At 47.2% G+C, this 20,738-nt stretch overlaps 1 protein-coding gene across 3 annotated transcripts in view; it reads left to right on the forward strand.

Annotated features, from left to right (window-relative positions):
• Positions 1-20,738, forward strand: part of PRRC2C (proline rich coiled-coil 2C) — a 55,530-nt gene that overhangs the window by 18,611 nt on the left and 16,181 nt on the right. For all 3 annotated transcript variants that reach the window (XM_049776379.1, XM_049776380.1, XM_049776381.1), the window contains exons 12-23: positions 82-661; positions 1,482-1,648; positions 2,079-2,325; positions 3,551-3,743; positions 9,252-11,504; positions 12,230-12,441; positions 13,304-13,458; positions 13,872-14,634; positions 15,834-15,919; positions 16,503-16,691; positions 16,836-17,087; positions 18,499-18,591. In XM_049776379.1, the coding sequence (XP_049632336.1) occupies positions 82-661; positions 1,482-1,648; positions 2,079-2,325; positions 3,551-3,743; positions 9,252-11,504; positions 12,230-12,441; positions 13,304-13,458; positions 13,872-14,634; positions 15,834-15,919; positions 16,503-16,691; positions 16,836-17,087; positions 18,499-18,591 (5,190 nt within the window). The remainder of the gene's footprint in view (positions 1-81; positions 662-1,481; positions 1,649-2,078; positions 2,326-3,550; positions 3,744-9,251; positions 11,505-12,229; positions 12,442-13,303; positions 13,459-13,871; positions 14,635-15,833; positions 15,920-16,502; positions 16,692-16,835; positions 17,088-18,498; positions 18,592-20,738) is intronic.

Consider the following 20,738-nt stretch of genomic DNA (forward strand, 5'->3'; position numbering starts at 1 on the left):
CTGCCCATGATAGTGACAGCCTTGGTGGGAAGTGGATTTGTCAGACTCATCTAATAGTTTGTATCATACATGGTGTTTCAGCATCCTCCTCCTCCAGACCGGCAGGCCGGACCCGGAAGGCCAGGTCCTTACCCCTCCAAGCAGCAAGTACCTGGTGAAGATGAAATATGGAAACAAAGAAGACGACAACAGTCAGAACTCTCTGCAGCTGTAGAGCGTGCTCGGAAACGCCGCGAGGAGGAAGAGCGGAGGATGGAAGAACAGCGGAAGGCGGCTTGTGCTGAGAAACTGAAGCGGCTAGATGAAAAGCTGGGCATTGTGGACAAGCAGCTGTCCTCAGAGGGGATCCGGGACAGGGAACGGGACAAAGAACTGGAGAGGCAGCGAGAGAAGGAGCGGGAAAGGCAGCAGCAGGAGAAGGAGAAGGAACTGGAGAGGGAACAGGAAAGACAGCGGGAAGTAGAGAAGGAAAAAAGGCAAGAAAAAGAGAAAGAGTTTGAACAGCAGGAAAAGGAAAAAGAAGTGCAAAAAACAAAAGAACCGGAAAAGGAATGTGAGTTGGAGAAGCAAAGGGAGGGCATAGAGGAAATAACTGAACAAAAAGAACTCACTTTGGAACCTACAGTAGAAAAATCAGAAAATGAGAACAACTGTAAAAAAGGTAAATGGTTTTTCTATTTTAGCATTTTAATTGAGGTACAGGGATTATAATACTTCGTTTTCATGTGTACACACCAGTGTTATACCCATCACCCCCACTTTCACAGAAGCTCATTTCCAAACACAAAACCTCCATTTCCAACAGCTGGGGCCTATTGTTTTTCTAGCATTAATGTTGTCTCTGTTCTCTAGAACTAAAGTCCAGTCCTCCCGGTGATGACTGTCCTTGCGGGGAAAGCCGTTCTCTGTCCATTTGTTTAGGTTAAATCAGTGTGGATTATAGTTTTGCAGTAATTGCTAGTAGGTGAATCCAAGTTCCCCAATTTGTCATATGGCCTTGTCCTCCATTAGTTTTCTTGTATGGCGTCCTTAATCAAAATACTACTAAATCTGTGTTCATGAGTCCTAGTGAATGGTCATTATTGTTAGCCATACTGATATTTATGGAGACATGGAAAATAGTAGTAAAATGTTTTGGTACCATAGTCTGTCAGATACAGACTTTCTTGCATAAAAGATTTGGGTGGCCTGTACTCTTTGGTTTAGGGGCCATGTCTGGTGGTGCTCAGGAGACCCTTATAGTATGCCAGGGATCAAACCTGGGTCAGCAGTATGCAAGGCAAACACCTTGTTGCTCTGGCCCCAATATGTGACCTCTATTTCAAATATCTGGTGTTAGGGAAATTGGACACATTCTTGGTTCCTCGTTGTTCTCCTTGTTGGCTGTTAGCACTAGAACAACTGTTGGGAGAGTGCCAGACATCCCCCCCCCCCCTTGCTTCATGCTGGCATCATACAAATCTTCCCTTTCCTTTGGGCAGAGGAGGACCGTGCTGTCAGCCAACAGGATAGTCACAGTGAGAAGGAGACGGCATCCCTGGCCCCGGAGACAGAGCCAGAGCCAGGGGCCCAGCCTCGGCCCGCTGTGTTATCTGGTTACTTCAAACAGTTTCAGAAATCTTTGCCACCTCGCTTCCAGCGGCAGCAGGTAACTGTTACAGCCTTGCTGTGCTTGGGGGACAGCACAAGGGCCTGTTAGTGAAGTGGGACTAAGTTAGCTTAAAACCAAAAATACAGAGTCCACACATGCCCCCAATATGGCTTCACTTTGGGTGTTGTTTTGGGCCTCACGTGGTGGTGCTCAGGATTTATTCTTGGCTCTGCATTGAGGGATCACTCCTTGTGTGTCCTCCCCACAGCACTATTACCCCAGCCTCTTCTGGTTTTGATGAAATCCTATGCTGATGATTTTAACTGTGCTCTTCTGTATTGTTTGTCCTGTCCCTCGACCTCATGTCTTTAGAGATTGAGATTGAGAAGTTGCTGAGTATAGCTTCACTGATTCAGAACCCTTTCTTTCTGTGGGGTCAAGTATTGGTCATTCATTTTGGGACTAAACCTAAGGTCTTCTGTCTCAGGAGCAGATGAAGCAGCAGCAGTGGCAGCAACAGCAGCAGCAGCAGCAGGCACTTCCGCAACCGGTTCCCTCTCAGCCAGCAGGGGGCACTGTGCCCCCACACAGACCTCTCTACCAGACAATGCAGCCACACCCTCAGCATCTAGCTTCCATGGGTTTTGACCCACGGTGGCTTATGATGCAATCGTACATGGATCCTCGAGTGATGTCAGGGAGACCCGCTATGGACATGCCGCCCATCCATCCTGGTAAGGGTTGCTGCATCTCAGTCTCCTCAAGGGAAATCCCCTGCTAGAATGTCACTAGCACTTTGGGTTCTCTACTAAACTTTGTTCCAGACAAGGTGATTAAATTCAGACTCTCTAAACAACATGGCAAAGCCAGATAGCTACCGTATATACTCGAGTATAAGCCAACCCTCTCCCCCAATTTTACCCTAAAAACTGGGAAAACTTAGTGAGGAGTGTAAGCCAAGGTGGAAAATGCAACAGCCACTGGTAAATTTCAAAAATAAAAATATATACCCGGGCCCGGAGAGATAGCACAGCGGCATTTGCCTTGCAAGCAGTCGATCCAGGACCAAAGGTGGTTGGTTCGAATCCCGGTGTCCCATATGGTCCCCCGTGCCTGCCAGGAGCTATTTCTGAGCAGACAGCCAGGAGTAACCCCTGAGCATCGCCGGGTGTGGCCCAAAAACAAACAAAAAACAAAAAATATATATATACCCAAAACAATTACAATAATTGAGGAATCAGTAGGTTCAGTGTTTTTCAATATTTACTGCTAAAGAAAAACTAAACTAGAAACAATAACTTTAAACCTTTAAATATAAAGTGCAGAAAACCGTAGCTTAACAGGTAATCAAGCTAAATCACAAAGGTTAAAATCCTTCAAAACTGGGTTCCTCCTCATCTGTATGTCCAAACAGAGCTTCAGCTGTATCTGACGTGAGGGTATCAGCATAGACATTGTCATCATCACTACTGTCGGTCTCATACAAAGCACAGAATATTGTGGGTTAAATAGTTCAGTTCAGCCACCTACCTCTTCAGCTCAGCTGTGACTTGTGGACTGAACTGAAGCATCACCCCCTCCAGCAGACAGCAGAAGATGACTAGAGAGAGTACACGCATTTGATTCGGTGCACATGCACCGAATCAAATAACCTGTATGATCTGAGTATAAGCAGAGTTCGGTTTTTCCAGCACAAATTTTGAGCCGAAAAACTCTGCTTTATACTCGAGTATATACGGTAATTTGTTCTTAGACTTGTGTGTTTTACTATTTTAATTTTGTGTAATCTAGCGTTCTCGATTTCTCCACTTATCTGTGTGCCTCTGGAATTTTATCATAGGTTAGCTGGAACCAAATAGATGTTCTGTCCCCCTACCCCATTTCTAGAGCTCAGACTCAGATAATAACACATGTTGTGTTGTGGCGCCACATCTATGTTTCCCTGACCTTTCTTTACAGGAATGATGCCCCAGAAGCCACTGCTGAGACGAGATCAGGTAGAAGGGTCCCCAAATGGTGCTGAGTCATTTGAACACATGGCACGCTCAGCACGAGATCGAATTGTCTCCCTCTCTGAGCCTCGGACTATGTGGAGTGCCGAGCCCCAGCAGGCCACTGCTTCTAAGGCCCCGGAAGAAACTGAAGATGGAAGGTAATTGTTGGTGAACCAAAGCTCCGAGTCTGCTGTCCTAATTTAGTCTGTTGTATTTTATTATTTTAGCACATACACTTGGCACTACAGCAGGACATTTAAGTACAGTACATTCAGTACAGTAAACTGAATGGTGACACATAGTGTTGGGTATTGGAATTGGTATGTTTCTCCTGAAGGTTGGGTACTTGTCACAAAGTCTGGCCCTAGTGTAAGTACAGTTCCTCCATTGATGATACATAGGCATTTAATGATCACACTTTGTGGAAGATTTTTAAAACCAAGAACAAATTCTAATGTACACGACATGACAGAGAATTGACTAATAATTGACTAATAATAATACAGACATTTGATTTTTAAAGTGTGTGATATGAACTGTGTGTGGTGGGGTGGAGCACTTGGCATTATTCCTTGCTCTGCACTCTGGATTTACTCCTGGTTATACGTCAGGGACCACCATAATGGCATGCTGGCAGTTGAATCCGGATTTGCTGCATGTATGGCAAGGGCCTCTGCCAGGGGTCGGCAACCCGCGGATCTTTTGCTCTTTGCTGTGGCTCTGACAGTAGGACCCCCAGTAGTAGGGGTACGTGGGCAGGATCGCTTAAATACTTTAATTGGCTATTAACTTGCACAAATATATGTTTTACATTGTTAAGTGAAAAAGTTCTTTTTTCTTCAGGTCCACAGCTAACTGCACGATCCTGTATTAGCATTAAGATAAGGAACAATGTGTATAATTGATTAAGTTAAAAAGAGTCCTAGTTGGGGCTGGAGAGGTAGCATGGAGGTAAGGCGTTTGCCTTTCCTGCAGAAGGTCATTGGTTCAACCCCAGCGTGCCATATGGTCCCCTGAGCCTGCCAGAAGCGATTTCTGAGCGTGGAGCCAGGAGTAACCCTGAATGCTGCCGGGTGTGACCCAAAAAAACAAACAAACAAAAAAAGGAGTCCTAGTTGGGGCTGGATGATGGAGAGGCCTTTTATGGCCAGGCCAGGCGCTTGCAACCCCTTCCAGCCAGTGGGTCTGCAGGTTCAGGGTAGCAGCGAGGAAATGATCCACAAACAGTCCATTTCAGGAGACAAGAAGCTTTATTATTAATAAGGCCCTAGCCACTGTATGTGGCTTCTAAGCTAACCTTTTAAGCAGCCTCTCTGAAGCTCCCCTGCATCTAATACCTCTCCATCCTGCGACCTTCTGAGGTTTCTCTTGGTGAATCCTCTGCTGATCTCTTGCTGAACCTTTCTGAATCCCCCTCACCCCTGAGGCAGTTCTTTATTAGCAACCACAGACCCCTTCCATCCAGCTGAACTAGGTGGAAGTTGGGGGAGAAGTAACACAATGTATGCAGTGCTATATTTATTTTAAATGTCACGATTTTTGCGGCTCCCAGTTTTTTTTTTTTCTTCGGAAATGCGTCCAAGTGGCTCTTTGTGTCTTAAAGGTTGCCAACCCCTGGCTTGTGCTATATCTCAGGCCCCTGTGATTCTTATTTTTGTGCAAAAGTATCCTATTTTAATGTCCTCTTTCATTTAGTGAAAATTGTTAGTCTTGATGGATTATTTGTGTCAGCAATGGTTAGACAATGGTGCATTTTTGGTTGGGGCTGGGGTTGGGAAGGGTATTGTAGAATGCTCTGCAGTTACTCAACCTGTTCTGCACTTGATTCATTCCTGGCAGTGCTAAGAGGACCTTCTGGATGCTTGGGATTGAACCTGTGTAAATTATATGCACTACCTGCTGTAGAATTAAATTAGTAAGAGTCCTGGATGGTGCTGGATGATGATGGATGGTGGGAGAGGCCTTTCTCGGACAGGCCAGCGCCTGCATCCCCTTTCAGTCAGCGGGTCTGCAGGTTCAGGGTAACGGCGAGGAAATGATCCATAAGCAGTCATAAGTCAGAAGACATGAAACTTTATTATAAGGCCCTAGCCTAGCTACCATATGTGGCTTCTAAGCTCATCAGTCTCTCTGCACCCAACCCTATCCCATCTCTTCATCCTGCATCTTGCTGCTCAGGCTTCTGCAGAATCTCCCACTGAATCCTCTTTATACCCCTAGGCAACCCCTTTGTTACCTTCCATAGACCCCCTCCCAGATGTGGGCTGTTCTCCCTCCAGGAGAGATAGAAGGAAGTTGGGGGAGGAATACAGTTCAGGGTTCCTTGTTAGAAAAAAAGGGCAAGCTTCATTTTCCTGACTTCCGCCAGCCAAAGGCAGGAACCTAATATTCCCATAAGCCACAAAGTTTAAAGTGTAAAATTAAAATATCAGCCTTTTCCATAGCATAACTTTTCTGCAAAATACGCCTGTTGTTTAAAATTCTTTAATGCTATTTACCAAGCACTATTATCCTGAAACTTCCTTGTTCCTTTTATTAAACTTCCCTAAACAAAACTACAAGAACATTTATACAGAAAATACAGTTTGAAAACAGGCTACTACATTAAAATACACAGTAAAACAATGCAATCGGAAACATTAACTAGGGAAAACTATAAAACATTTAAACCAGCAAGAAAATTATACAATGGATTAAGAGATATCTGAAACAGTTCAAATGCAGGAGGTTTTAAAAATCAACCTTTTGGGGCCAGAGAGATAGCACAGTGGTAGGGTGTTTGCCCTGCAAGCAGCCGAACCAGGATGGACGGTGGTTCAAATCCCGGCATCCCATATGGTCCCCCGTGCCTGCCAGGAGTGATTTCTGAGTGCAGAGCCAGGAATAACCCTGAGCGCTGCCAGGTGTGACTCAAAAACCAAAAAAAAAAAATCAACCTTTTAGTTGGGTTTTGCTGTTTTTTTCCCCATTTTAAATTTTTTATCCCATCACCAAATTGTTCTGATGTGAAAACGCTGTGGGCTTCTCCAGGCCGCATGTGCTTGTCATATGGCTTTCCTTCACAGAACCCAAAGCTCAGCAGAACCTGGGGCTCTCAGCCATTCTAGGGCAGGGTCCGCTCACACATTTGCCACAGCTGTCTCTCTGCCCCTCCCGGCAGCTCTCTGTCACTGCAGCCACTTATCTGGGAGCTCAAAGTAACCAAGGTAGTCTGGGCTGAAGTCGTCATCAGAAATCAGTTCTTTCAGTGAAGCCATTTCTTCCTGGTCCTTTTCCAATCGTCTCCATAAGTCTCGGAGGAGGCCAAGGTCCTTGGGAAAAAAGGGCTTTTTGCAGAAAAGTCGCAGCCCTAGGCCTCTTAGGCGAGTACTCCAAGCTTTCAGCTCCCCTCCTTGACTATCCCTTCTGCCCCCAGAAGGTGACTCCGTCATGCTTAGAAAAAGGCCAAGGCTTTTGGGCTTACTTCAGCTGAATAGAGCCAAGATTGACCACAAGAGCATGAATCTCGGCCTTATCACTGTCTTCTTGGATCCAGAGTTCAAATCAGTGTTCGAGTGCCAGTTGAAGAACTCTTATTAATTTAACTGATACCTCAACTGGCACTCTAAATTGATTTGAACCCTAGACCCAAGAAGACAGCGATGATGGTGAGATTCCTCTTCTGGTGTTTTATTTTGGCTCTTTTCAGCTGGAGTGAGCCCAGAACTTAATGGGCCACATGGTGCCTTTTCTAAACATGGTGGAGACCCTTGTTTTCTGCCACTCGGCTCCAGTCCTGCAGGAATTGGTTCTGTGGAACATAGCCACTGGGTGAGCCCATGCGACTTGGGGAAACTCACAGCTCATCTGCGTCTAGACAATTTAGTGATGGGATAAAAATATTAAAAGGGTGCGGAGAGAGAGCATGGGGATAGGGTTTTGCCCTTGCATGCAGAAGGATAGTGGTTCAAATCCTGGCATCCCATATGATCCCCCAAGCCTGCCAGGAGCAATTTCTGAGCATAGAGCCAGGAGTAACCCCTGAGTGCTGCTGGGTGTGACCAAAAAAACAAACAAACAAAAAAATTAAAAAGGGAGAAGTTAGCAAAGCCCAACTGAGAAGTTGATTTTTTTAAAAACCTCCTGCATGTGAACTGTTTTGGGTTATCTCTTAACCCTTTAGTTGCATCATTCTCTTGCTGATTTTAAATGTATAGTTTTCCATGATGTTTTCAGTTGCATGTTTTACTGTGTATTTTAATGTAGTAGCCTGTTTTCAAACTTGTGTGTGTGTGTGTGTGTGTGTGTGTGTGTGTGTGTGTGTGTGTGTGTGTGTGTGTGTGTGTGTGTAAATGTTCTTATCATTTTGTTAGGGAAGTTTAATAATAAAGGAACAAGGAAATTTCCAGGATAATAGTGCTTGGTTAAATAAGCATTAAGAAATTTTAAGCAGGGCCAGAGAGATAGCTTGGAGGTAGGGTGTTTGCGTTTCATGCAGAAGGATGATGGTCCCCCGAGCCTGCCTGAAGCGATTTCTGAGTGTAGAGCTAGGAGTAGCCCCTTATTGCTGCCAGATGTGACCTCCCCACAAAGAAAAAAAATTTTTTTTTTTTTGGTTTTTTTTTTTTTTTTTTTTTTTTTGGTTTTTGGGCCACACCCGTTTGACGCTCAGGGGTTACTCCTGGCTATGTGCTCAGAAATTGCCCCTGGCTTGGGGGGACCATATGGGACGCCGGGGGATTGAACCGCGGTCCTTCCTTGGCTAGCGCTTGCAAGGCAGACACCTTACCTCCAGCGCCACCTACCCGGCCCAAGAAAAAAAATTTTTAAGCGACAGCAGAACAGTTCTGTTTATGGAAAAGCCTGATATTTTAATTTTACACTTTGGACTTTATGCTTTGGGGATTATTAGGGTTTCACTTCTTTGACTGGTGGAAACAAAGCTTGTCTTTTTTTTCCTAACAGAGAACCCAGAGATGTTACCCTTCTCCCAACATCCCTCTAGCTCACCTAGAGGGAGGGGTCTGTAGTTGCTAATAAAGGGGTTGCCTCAGGGCCAGAGGAAGAGATTCAGAGGATGATGGGGGGGGGTTTTCAGTGAGAGATTCTGAAAGAGGCCTCTTGGGAAGGAGGCAGGATGGAGGGATCAGAAAAGATGCAGAGAGGCTGTTTAGCTTAGAAGCCATACATGGTTGCTAGGGCTTGACTTCTACTGACTGGCTCTTAGTCTTTTCCTCGCCGCTTACTCTGAACCTGCAGACCCGCTGGCTGGAAGGTACCCAGGCACCTGGACTGCCCGAGAAAGGCCTTGCCATCCATCTACCATCATCCAGCACCATCTAGGACTCATATTAATTTGATTGATACTTCATCTGCCAGCAAAAAAAATTTTTAGCTGAGTGAAGAAACCATCACATTTACCCATCAAACAGTTCCACACTTGTTCAGTACAGTATTGGTGACTATAGAGAGCCTTGTCTTTATATTGTTAGAATCTTTCTGCCTCTTGAGTAGCAGCTGCATCTATTGTGTAGCTCTTTTCAGCTGATGTTGTCCTTTGGTTTGTTACTTAGCATGACTGTTCAGGTTATGGTGCAGACCAGGTTAGAGGGAATTATCTTTTTATTTCATATGTATTTGAGAAAGACTTGTTTTGACAGATCTCTCTTTCGATTCTCTTACCATAGGCCTGAAGTGCCTCTGGAACCAGAGCAGAGGGCTGCTACTCCTGCTGCTGAACGAGGTCCCGCAGAGATGCCTTCCAAAGCCAAGTTCAGCCGTGAGTCTGAGACAGAAGCTCGGGAGCTTCTAGGCAGATCTGTGGAGGATTTGAGGCCATACCCAGTGGAGCCTACCGATCAGCCTGCTGTTCCAGATGTATCTGACTCAAAGTCTGTCTCCACCCCAGAGGAACGGGCTCCAGCTGGGGAGATCCAGCCTCCCCGGAAAAGGAGTGTTTCCCACGGGCCTAGCCAACCCCCAAAGCCTGAAGAGCAAAGAAGTGAGCCGCAGCCTAACATTCCCAGAGCAGCTAGCAGATGCCTTGATGCAAAAGAACCAGCAGAGAGGCCAGAAGAAAAACCCAAGAAGGACAGCTACATGCGAACTTTGGAAGGACCAAAACCAGAAAAACTGTATAAACCCAAATCAGAAACTCGGTGGGGCCCACGGCCAGGCTCTAACAGAAGAGACGAAGGGGGTGACCGACCAGTTAGGCGGTCAGGGCCCATTAAAAAGCCCATTCTACGAGACATGAAGGAGGAACGCGAGCAGAGGAAGGAGAAGGATGTAGAAAAGGTTGAGAAAGGCTCTGAGAAAGCTGCCAGGCCTGAGAAGATGATGGAGAAGAAAGACCCACTCCCGTCTGCCCTGCCTCCTGCTGCTGCGGTTCCACAGCCCCCAGCAGTTCCAGCATCAGCCCAGCCAGATCCCGAGAAACCTCCTCCTACAGATGTGGTTTCTGCATCTCCAAAGCCCTCTCCTGAGACAGAGAAGACCCCTGAATCTGTGAGCAGTGCTGAGGCTCAGCCTGCAACCAAAAGTCTGAGCCAACCAGCAGCCACAGCCACAGCAGCCAAAGAAGAAAAAGCAGCTGGGAAAGTGAATGGCAAAGAGCTGGTCCCAGAGAGACCACGCCCTGATACTCGGCCTGTACTCAGAAAGGACTCAGCCTACCCCCCACGCACCTACTGGAAGGACACTCGTGAGAGGGACTGGTTCCCTGAGCAGGGCTACCGGGGTCGGGGCCGCGGCGAGTACTACTCCAGGGGCCGCAGCTATCGAGGCTCCTATGGGGGGCGTGGCCGGGGGGGCCGGGGCCACCCCCGAGAGTTTCCCCACTACAGGGACAATAAGCCCAGGCCAGAGCCTGGGCCCCCAGGGCCTCTTAGGCCTCGTGAAGAAAGTGAGACACGGAGTGAGAGCTCTGATTTTGAGGTCGTTCCCAAAAGGCGCCGCCAGCGTGGGTCTGAGACAGATACCGACAGTGATGTTCATGAGAGCACCAGTGACAGGGACAGTGTTAGCAAAGGCAAAGTCCCCAGGAGAGAGGAGCGGCCTGATGCCAAGAAGCCCCTGAAGCTGCCACCTGCCTTCAAGCCCGAGACTCATGGGCGCCCCGAGAATAGGCCTCTGGAGAAGCCCTATGTGCGGGATGATGAGAAGCCCAAACCTGGCTTCCTGCCCAAAGGGGAGCCCACACGCAGGGGCCGTGGTGGCACCTTTAGGCGCGGGGGCCGGGACCCCGGGGGCCGTCCCACACGCCCCACCACCCTGCGCAGGCCTGCATATCGGGACAACCAGTGGAACCCCAGACACGTGGAGGTGCCGAAGACGGAGGAAGGGGAGCTGCTCCGGAGGCATGAGCAGTTCACCCCCATGCCAGCTGATAAACGGCCTCCAAAGTTTGAGCGCAAGTTTGACCCTGCCAGAGAGAGGCCCCGCCGGCAGCGTCCTACCCGGCCTCCCAGGCAAGATAAACCTCCTCGCTTCAGGCGACTGCGGGAGAGGGAGGCCGCCTCCAAAAGTAGCGAGGTGGCAGTGCCTGGCACCAGCCCTGCAGGCACCTCAGCTCCAGAACCTGTGAATACGGTTGGGGAGACCTCTGGGAATAAGACACCAGACTTGTCCAACCAGAACTCCTCCGACCAGGCAAATGAGGAATGGGAAACAGCGTCTGAGAGCAGCGATTTCAATGAGAGACGTGAGCGGGACGAGAAAAAGAATAATGCAGATTTGAATGTTCAGGTGGCTACCAAGGCCGGAGAGAGTGCCCTACCCACCAAGCGGGAGATAGCCAAGAGAAGCTTCTCAAGCCAGAGGCCTGGCATTGATCGGCAGAACCGGCGTGGCAACGGTGGCCCACCCAAGTCAGGCCGGAATTTCTCAGGTCCCAGGAATGAGAGGAGAAGCGGCCCACCAGTTAAGGGTGGAAAGAGAGGGTGAGTACCCTGGGTAGGAGGCCACAAAATGCTCCTCCCTTCCTGGTTTTCTGGGCGTCTGTAGTGCAGATGCAGGGCTTGTACGTCTCAGATAGTCTCATGCTTCCAGAAGAATCCTGGTGAAAGAGTAGTTTTGGGAGGCAAGCTGGGAAGCAAGCCCTGTGCAGTGTGCTTCATTGGGAAGTCACTGCTCCCTGCCCTTATTAGTTAGGTGGCTTGTCAGGGCGGTTTGGGCATCACCATGCAGTCCATGCTGGGGGTTAAATGCCTTTTTGCCCAAAAGGAAGAGGCTGCCACCCTAAACCCTGACCCCTGCCTGGGAGAACCTGTTCGTGCCAAGTCCCTTCAGATCAGTTTCCTTGAGTTCACAGCTTGAGACAGCATGTGAAAAAGCTTAATGCTGTCGAGTCAGCTCTACTTCAGACTAGCTTGAATCAGAGAAATGTCTCATAATTTAGCTGTGTAAGGTATACACAAATAACTCTTAAGAACCTTCAGGTGATGATTGAATTCTAGAATTTGCTGGGAAAAGCAAGTAGTCTCTTTTCTTTATTGGGATTCTGAGTTTTAGTGATGATGTTCTGAACAATAGAATAAAAAAAGTATTGTTGCTGCCGGAGTCACCTCCTGTCCTGATGTTCTTTCAGCTCGAGCTGTAGCTGTTTCCCTTGGTGCACTCCTGTGTCACAACCGGGGGTAAAATGTGTCATTTGATTGTTTTGTAGGCCTGTGGATGACCATGTCACCAGCATGTCCAGTACTGATCCCTCCAATGGCTCCTCCTCTGCACACCACCAGGAAGGGCCACCTAATAGTGCAGGACAGAAGAGCTCCAAAGAGTCTGCGGGGAAAAAGAGGGAGGACCCCAAACCAGGCCCCAAAAAGCCCAAAGAGAAAGTCGATGCACTGTCACAATTTGATCTCAACAATTATGCAAGTATGTGTTGCTTTTCGTTTATTTTGTCTCAGGTGCTTGAGAGAAAAGAAGTCAGGCAAAGAAAGGGATTATGGTCAGGACCACAGCTGCTGGTCTTGACTCTTAACACCAGTTTCTAGCAGCCATTGGCACTTGACAGAGGTCCATGTAGTCCCTAGGACTCCTAAGTGCTCCAAGATAATAGTTGAGGAAACTGCTGAAAACAGTCCTCTACAAATACTTCATCGTGTGAAAGTTGATGTCAGACTAAAATTAACGGTCTCAGTTGAGCTTTCTCTAGATTTTGACTGGCTTCTTCCTACTTTATTTCATTTGAGCACACCAGGAATAATACCTGAATGCAGAGCCAGAAGTAGGTCCTGGGCAATGCTGTTGTATGGCCCTTACTACCACAGGCACCCCAACGCAATTAAAATTGAAAAAAAAAAGTGGTTTGAGGCTAGAGCGGTGGCGCAAGTGATAGGGCATTTGCCTTGCATGCAGCTAACCTAGGAAAGACTGCGGTTCAATCCCCCGGTGTCCCACATGGTCCCCCAAGCCAGGAGCAATTTCTGAGCACATAGCCACAAGTAACCCCGAGCATCACCGGGTGTGGCCCAAAAAGCCAAAGAAAAAAGTTGTTTTAGCTCATATACTTTCAAGTCAGTCAGGTCATCTAAGTCAGGACTTAAATTGCCAAGGGGTAGAGGGTGTTAGGGCATTTTCTTTATAGTGTTGGTTTGTTTTCAGTTCATCACAGTGAGGAAGTAGGTTTTATGATGTGACATATGTAAGACACTGACTTACTTCTTTGAGCACCATTGAACTAAAACTATTTTCTCAGTTGGACGAAATGACCATTTCAGATCTTTCTCCTTCACAGGTGTTGTGATCATTGATGACCACCCTGAAGTGACGGTTGTTGAAGACCCCCAGTCAAATCTTAATGATGATGGCTTTACAGAAGTGGTGTCCAAAAAACAGCAGAAACGGTTACAGGATGAGGAGCGCCGGAAAAAGGAAGAACAGATCGTACAGGTTTCTTTCGCCTTTTGATTTTCTTTTGCTAGTTGCTGAGGTAGACTGTTGCCCAAATACATGTGTTGGCAAATGGTCGCAGTTTCTATCAGCCTGAGCATTTTTAGAAATTCTTGGCTATTTTCCAGTATGGGGATAGATACTTTAAATTTATTTCTCCCTTCCACTGCTATGTCCATGAGCCACATACTTAGGATCATATGGCCAGTGTTTGGGGTCAAACTTGTGGCTTCTAGTGTACTTAGCAGGCACTCTAGCATGGTGAGAGCATGGTGTCTCGACACCTAGGAAGGTAGAGAACTGAACCTTTACACACACCCAGCAGCACTCCCAGAGAAGAGTGTTACAGAGCAAATTAAAGAAGACCAAGTCCTGGCAGTCTCAGTGAAATAAAGATCCCTGTTTGTTTCAAGGTCTGGAACAAAAAGAACACAAATGAAAAAGGCAGAAGTCAGACTTCTAAGCTACCACCGAGATTTGCCAAGAAACGGGCTACCGGGAGCCACCCAGCTCCAGCAGGGGCCTCTGCTCCTGCTCCTCCATCCACCTCGCCCTCAGCCCTGGCTCCAGCGCCACTTCTCACAGCCTCCACAGCAGCCCCCGCCGCACTGCCTGCCCTTACCTCTCCTGCTACTACCCCCGTGCCTCCGGCCACCTCAGCCACGGCCGCACCCACAACTCCCTCAGTACCAGCTCCAACACCCATCCTAGCTGCAGCTTCCCCACCAGCTCCAGTCTCTGTCCTGGCCACAGCCCCAGTACCTGTCCTTGCTTCTGCCCTTGCACCTGCCCTTGTACCAGCTTCACCTTCAATCTCGGCCCCAACCAGTACAGCTCCAGCAGCCCCATCCAGTTCAGCTCCTACTACCTCCACCTCCCCAACACCCTCTTCAGCCCCCACCTCTGGCCCTTTACCCAGCCCAGCTCCCCTGATCCCAGCCCAGACTCCGGGACAGGCTCACAAGCCAGCCCAGAGCTCACTGCCAGCAGCAGCGCCTCCTGCAAAGCAGCCACCACCGTCCATTCGCCTCCCTTCAGCTCAGGCCTCAAACGGCACAGACTTCGGAGCATCAGGAAAACCTCTCCAGGCTCCACAGTCGCACAGCACTCTGGCTGCTGAGTTGTGGGACAACAAGGTGGCCCCTCCAGCCGTGTTGAATGACATTTCTAAGAAATGTAAGTACGGACAAAGCAGCAAGCAGCGGGGCGCAAAAACATGGGCTTGTTTTGTGCTTTCATTTATGTGCTCAGCTGGCTTTGTTTTTTTTTTTTTTCTCTCGCTGTTCTCCTCTTCATCAGGAAGGGTAATAGTAAACTTTTCTTGGCCTTCTTAAAACCCTTGTTTCTGGGGGCCGAGCGATAACGCAGCAGGAGAGCTTTTGCCTTGCACATGGCTGATCCAGGACAGACCTGGGTTCAATCCCCAGTGTCCCATATGGTCCCTCAAAGCTAGGAGTGATTTCTGAGTGCAGAGCCAGGAGTAAGTAACCCCTGAGCGTCATCAGGTGTGGCCCAACCCCCCCCCCCCAAAAAAAAAAAAACAACTTGTTTCTAAAAAACAAATTTGTTGTGTTTGTTAAAATAACGTATATGGGGCTGGAGTGATAGCATAGCAGTAAGGTGTTTGCCTTCCTCGTGGCCAACTGGGAACAGACTGGTTCGATTTCTAGCATCCCATATGTTCCCTGAGCCTATAAGGAGCATCTTTTGAGCACAGAGCAAGGAGTAACCCCTGAGCACTGCCAGGTGTGGCCCATAAACCAAAAAGAAAAAGAAAAGAAACTTATGAATTAATAGAAAAATCTATTTTGTATTAACAAAATAATAATGTTGGCTTATTTTGTGTGCTATGAAAGAATTGTTTTATGATATGAAAATTTTTTTCTGGGACCAGATAGTGCCGATGGGTTCAGGTGTTTGCCTCATACCTCACCAGTTCAGGTTCAGTTCCCAGAACTGCCAGGTATGACCCCCAGAAAGTTTTCTAGCTATCTCAAGGATAGAATGGATTAGGATGCTTTTGGTTTTTTGGACATGTGTGTGGGTGTGTAGTTTGTTTCTTAGCTGATTCACAGTGAGAGCTCACACCTAGCAGTACTCAGGGCTACTAGTGGTGCTTAAGGTTGAGCCAGGCTTCCCTATTGGGCTTTCTCCTGCTGCATCATGATTTAAAAGTCACATTTCCGGGGCCGGAGAGATAGCATGGAGGTAAGGCGTTTGCCTTTCATTCAGAAGGTCATTGGTTCGAATCCCCGCTTCCCATATGGTCCCCCGAGCCTGCCAAGAGCAATTTCTGAGCCAGGAGTAACCCCTGAGCACTGCCGGATGTGACCCAAAAACCACCAAAAAAAAAAATCACATTTCCTTCCTTTCAGTAGGTCCCATCAGCCCACCTCAGGCACCTTCAGTCAGCGCCTGGAATAAACCCCTGACATCATTCACATCAACGGCTTCAGCAGAGGTAGGAACTGAACTGACTCTCCTGGCTGCCTTCAGGTGATGATTGTGGGAGGTTTTCTTTCCTCAGTTTCTCAGACTTGGGCCTATAGGAAAGCTGCTAGGGACAGCTTTTTAAACTGATTGTTAGGCTGCTGCTTTTTAGCAAGTTTCCAAATTTACTGCCTTGCAGTAAACAAAATATAAATGCAGGTACTACTTTCTCACTCAGCCTTTCTGCTGTGTTTCTTACACAGTTCATCTGTGTGGTTAATGTAAAGTTCCATTAGCCCAAAAGAGCAGATATTTCTGTTAACACAAAGTCTGGATTAACAAGATAATCTTGGTAGTGTATGGATTCCTCCAGACCTCTTATTATACTTAAAACATATATACACTAGAAAAAGAATGTGGCAGACTGACAACTGCAAGAGGGCAAGGACCAAGGGCATGCTGGCATGTCAGAGGCTTGGGCTTTGTGCAGCCTGTATGAGCTCATCCAAGAGTGACTCCCTCAGAAAAGAAGGAAGGAAAAACATTAAAAGTCTTTTCTAGATCATTTTCTCAGACTTGAACTTACTAGCAGCCTCTTAAATATTCTCTTGAAGGGAACAAAGAATGGTCCAGAAAGTGGAGTGGAAATTGGAATGGATACAATTCAGTTTGGTGCTCCAGCTTCAAATGGGAATGAAAACGAAATTGTCCCTGTGCTTTCGGAAAAGACCATGGACAAAATCCCTGAACCTAAAGAACAGCGGCAGAAGCAGTCCCGGGCTGGCCCTATTAAAGCCCAAAAGGTAAACTTGGCTTTTATTTTCCTCATTGAGACCAAGGAAAGCTGCCATTGCTAGGGGAATACAGGGAGGTTCTCTCAGAGGGAGTCTTAATTTTTGAGGAATGCTTTTAATCTTGATGAATTTTGTCATCAATATTGAATCTAGCTTCCAGATTTGAGTCCTATAGAAAACAAAGAACATAAGCCTGGTCCTATTGGAAAGGAGCGCTCGTTAAAAAATAGAAAAGCAAAAGATATACAGCAGGTGGAGCCAGATGGGCAGGAGAAGCCCAGCCCAGGTCCTGTCCGAACTGCTGACCCAGTGCTGACAAAAGAAACCAAAGCCACCCCAGAGATGCCTGCGGAGCTTGGCTCCATGATATCTGTCCCTGCAGCAGACTACGGCACAGGCGCTAAGGTAGGGATACCTTGCATGTAGCCCTCTGGGTGGTTTTTTCCTCTGGAGAAGACTTGTGGGGTTTGAGGAATGGTAATCTAAAGCCATTTGTTGTTACTGTTTGAGCAATGACTTCAAGTGAGACAAACATGTCTGCTGATAGCTAGGATGCTACTGCTTCCTGAGTAGACAGGTGTTCAAAGAGGTGCCATGCTTTGCTGGTGAGGTTAGAGCAGGGTTTTGTTATTCTGCTGTAGTGAGAAGGCAGGCAGCAGGGCCAATGTGCACGTTCATTTCCAGGCTAAGTACTCATTGACTCTTGGGTCAATGAGTAGTAGATGAAGTAGTAGAGTGAAAGCTTTTTTTTTCCCCTGGTTTTTGGTTTCTGGGCTACACCCAGTGATGCCAAGGAGTTACTCCTGGCTATATGCTCAGAAATCGTTCCTGGCTTGGGGGACTATATGGGACACCGGGAATCGAACCCAGGTCTGTCCTGGATCAGCTGCTTATAGGGCAAACACCCTGCCGATGCGCTATTGCTCCGGCCCCAAGTGAAAGCTATTTATTTCCCTGATGAATGTGACCCAGCAGCAAAGCTTGTGCTTTTACATTAATGTGACCTGGGTTTGATCCAAGCACTGTTTGAAGGGAAAAATTTTAAATGCTCGTTCAAGTGACAGAGAGTGACAAGGGGCTACAACTGTGTGACATAGTTATTCACCAACCTTTCCATGTTTGTTGCCTGTGCAGGGGTCCTCAAACTTTTTAAACAGGGGCCCAGTTCACTGTCCCTCAGACCATTGGAGGGTCTGACTATAGTAAAAACAAAACTTATGAATGAATTCGTATGCACACTGCATATATCTTATTTTGCAATGAAGAAACAAAACAGATACAAATACAATATGTGGCCCGAGGGCCATAGTTTGAGAACCACTGCGTAGAGCATAAACTCATTGAGAAGCCAGGTAGACTCTTTGGTGGTTGTTTTTCCTGCTATGCACACATGTAAGTAATCGGTCCTAACGAGACTGATGGCTGGTCAGATGCTTAGGTTGGGACATCTGGCTGTTTTGTACTGCCACACCCGGCAATGCTGGAGACCACCTCTGTTGTTTGTTCTGTGCAAACTTGCAGGTTGAGCCCTGTTTTCTGCATACTATGAATGTGCCCATCCCTCGAATGGGACTTCAGTGTTGCTAGCCCCTTTGTCCTGTGCCCTGCCTTGTCTGATATACAGGACCTCATGGGAGTGGAGTAGTTATTTCAGGGTTTTTCCCACTCTCACTGCCTGGATGTCTGAGGGAATAGAGTGTAACTGTCTCTTCTCTCCTACTTTGTCCAGAAGCAGTTTTGTAGTGATCAAGTTGTCGTGAGAAAATCATTCATTAGTTCTATTTAAAATGCCTCTTTTTCTATTACTGCTCCACAGGAGTCTGTAACCGACTATACTACACCTTCCTCTTCTCTGCCTAACACTGTGGCTACTAATAATGCAAAGATGGAGGAGACTTTGGTTACTAATGTAAGTAATGAACCTTGAGGTGATGCATTTGGTTAGGAAGCTGTATGGCCTGTGCTGAGCTTGGGGAAAGTTGGTGACACATTTGTGGTACAACTGGCAAAAGTAAAGTAGTAAATATTGAGACTTCTCCCAAGAGTCACCAGCTTTATATTTTTTAATTCTCTGCTGGCTTGTGATTCAGAGGCTTGATTTTATAAGTGTTATTAATTTGGTTTGTGTAAGAAGTTTGTTCATTAAACATTTTATTCAGTCGGTGACTTGTTCTTGGGAGGGATGCATTTGGACTATACGTGGCATCCTCAGGAGTGACTCCTGGCACTACTTCAGGGACCTGTTAGGAGTCCAACAGTGTGGCCTATTTAAAGCAAACTTATCGCCTCCTGTACTGTCTCTCTGATTCTCTTACATTAGATCCTTTTCTGAAATAATACCTATTCACTAAAGATCAGTGGGGTGTTTCTAAAGATTTTGTTTTTGTAGTACGGGGGAACTGAAGAGATGGTATAAGCACTTTATGCACAGCACTTTATTAACCCCAGTTTAATCCCAGCACCGAACACCAAGGGTTGTGCACCTCACCCTTGAAAAAGTAAATGCTATTACTGGGTTGGTGAGATGGCACCTTGATTGAGCACAGGTCCTGCTGGCCAGGTGCACAGCTTCTAACCCCTGCACTGCCCAGTCCCAGTAGGCCACTTGGAGACATGAAGCACCTCCGCTTGTGGCTCAAAAGCCAAAAATAATTTATAAAAAATAGGGAGTGGGGGGCCGGAGAGATAGCACAGCAGTGTTTGCCTTGCAAGCAGCCCAGCCAACCCAGGACCTAAGGTGGTTGGTTCGAATCCCAGTGTCCCATATGGTCCCCTGTGCCTCCCAAGGGCTATTTCTGAGCAGATAGCCAGGAGTAACCCCTGAGCACCGCCAGGTGTGGCCCAAAAACTAAAAAAAGAAAATAAAAAAAAAAATAAAAAAAAAAAAATAGGAAGTGGGTGATAGCACAGTGGGTGTTTGCCTTGGATGCAGCCAACTCAGATTCAATCCTTGGCATCTATCTCATAGGGTCCTCCGAGCCTATAGGAATGATTTCTGAGCACAGCCAGGAGTAACCCCTGAGTGCCACCGGGTGTATCCCAACCTCTCCCAGCCCTAAATAATAATAGTAGTAGTCTGGGAGATTGTTTATAAGACATACCTGGCATACGGGGGTTGAGGGGTCTCCACAGTCAGTCCCGAGCATCACATTACCCACCCACCATACTCACTTGATCTCAGTCCTCCCCACCGACCAGTAAACTGGCCTGTGCATATTCAGCTACAGAATATGTGTGCACTTGGCAGTAGTCGGCCCAGTTGAGAGAGATAAGGTCCCCAGTTTTGATTCAGGACTGTGTTGGAAATTGGTCCAGCTCATTGTTCTGCCTGGTTTTGGGCTGCAGACAAGAGTGAGAATCTAAGGGTCCTGAGTTGGGTGGGCTTCTGTTGCTGGGCATTGTAAACTTGGGATACTGGGCCTGGGCAAGGAGCAGATGCCCCCGATTTGTGTGCTGGTTATTGGAAACAGACCATCCCTCACATAAGTCTGTCGGATTTTAGACAGGCGAGGTGGTGAGGTGCATTTCAAGATCTTCATTGGAATTTGTATCAACTGAGTGAAAGGGAGAGGAAGGAATGATACTTCTAGTGAAGGAGGGGACTTGAATTCACTGATACAGTTCCCCAACTCTGAGGGACCTAAAACTTGGTTTTTTTGTGCTAAGTCCTCCCCTCCATGCACACCTTATGGGGAATAGCTGTTAACTTTGTCGAGAGCAGTAAACTAGGGGAAAGACTTTGGAGTTTTTGTTTTGATGCCACTATGGAGATGGTAAAAGATTAGTAACACCTCAGTAGAGCCCAGTTATATTTAGATTGTGGCATCTTTTATGCAATAAAACCATGGACTATGTTGAAGGTGTTTCTCTGTCCTGGGCAGTGATGCCCAGCACCTTACACATTAAAGGCTAAAATGGCTTCAGCAGTGGGTCAGGGCAATAGTATCACAGGTAGTGTGTGCACCTTGCATGAGGCCAACACGGGTTAGAATCTAGCACCTCTATGGTCCCCTAAGCACAAACACTGTTACTTTTCCAAGGGCATAGAGGCTGCTT

Source organism: Suncus etruscus, chromosome 7, assembly GCF_024139225.1.
Source record: "Suncus etruscus isolate mSunEtr1 chromosome 7, mSunEtr1.pri.cur, whole genome shotgun sequence".
Taxonomy (NCBI): Eukaryota; Metazoa; Chordata; class Mammalia; order Eulipotyphla; family Soricidae; genus Suncus; species Suncus etruscus.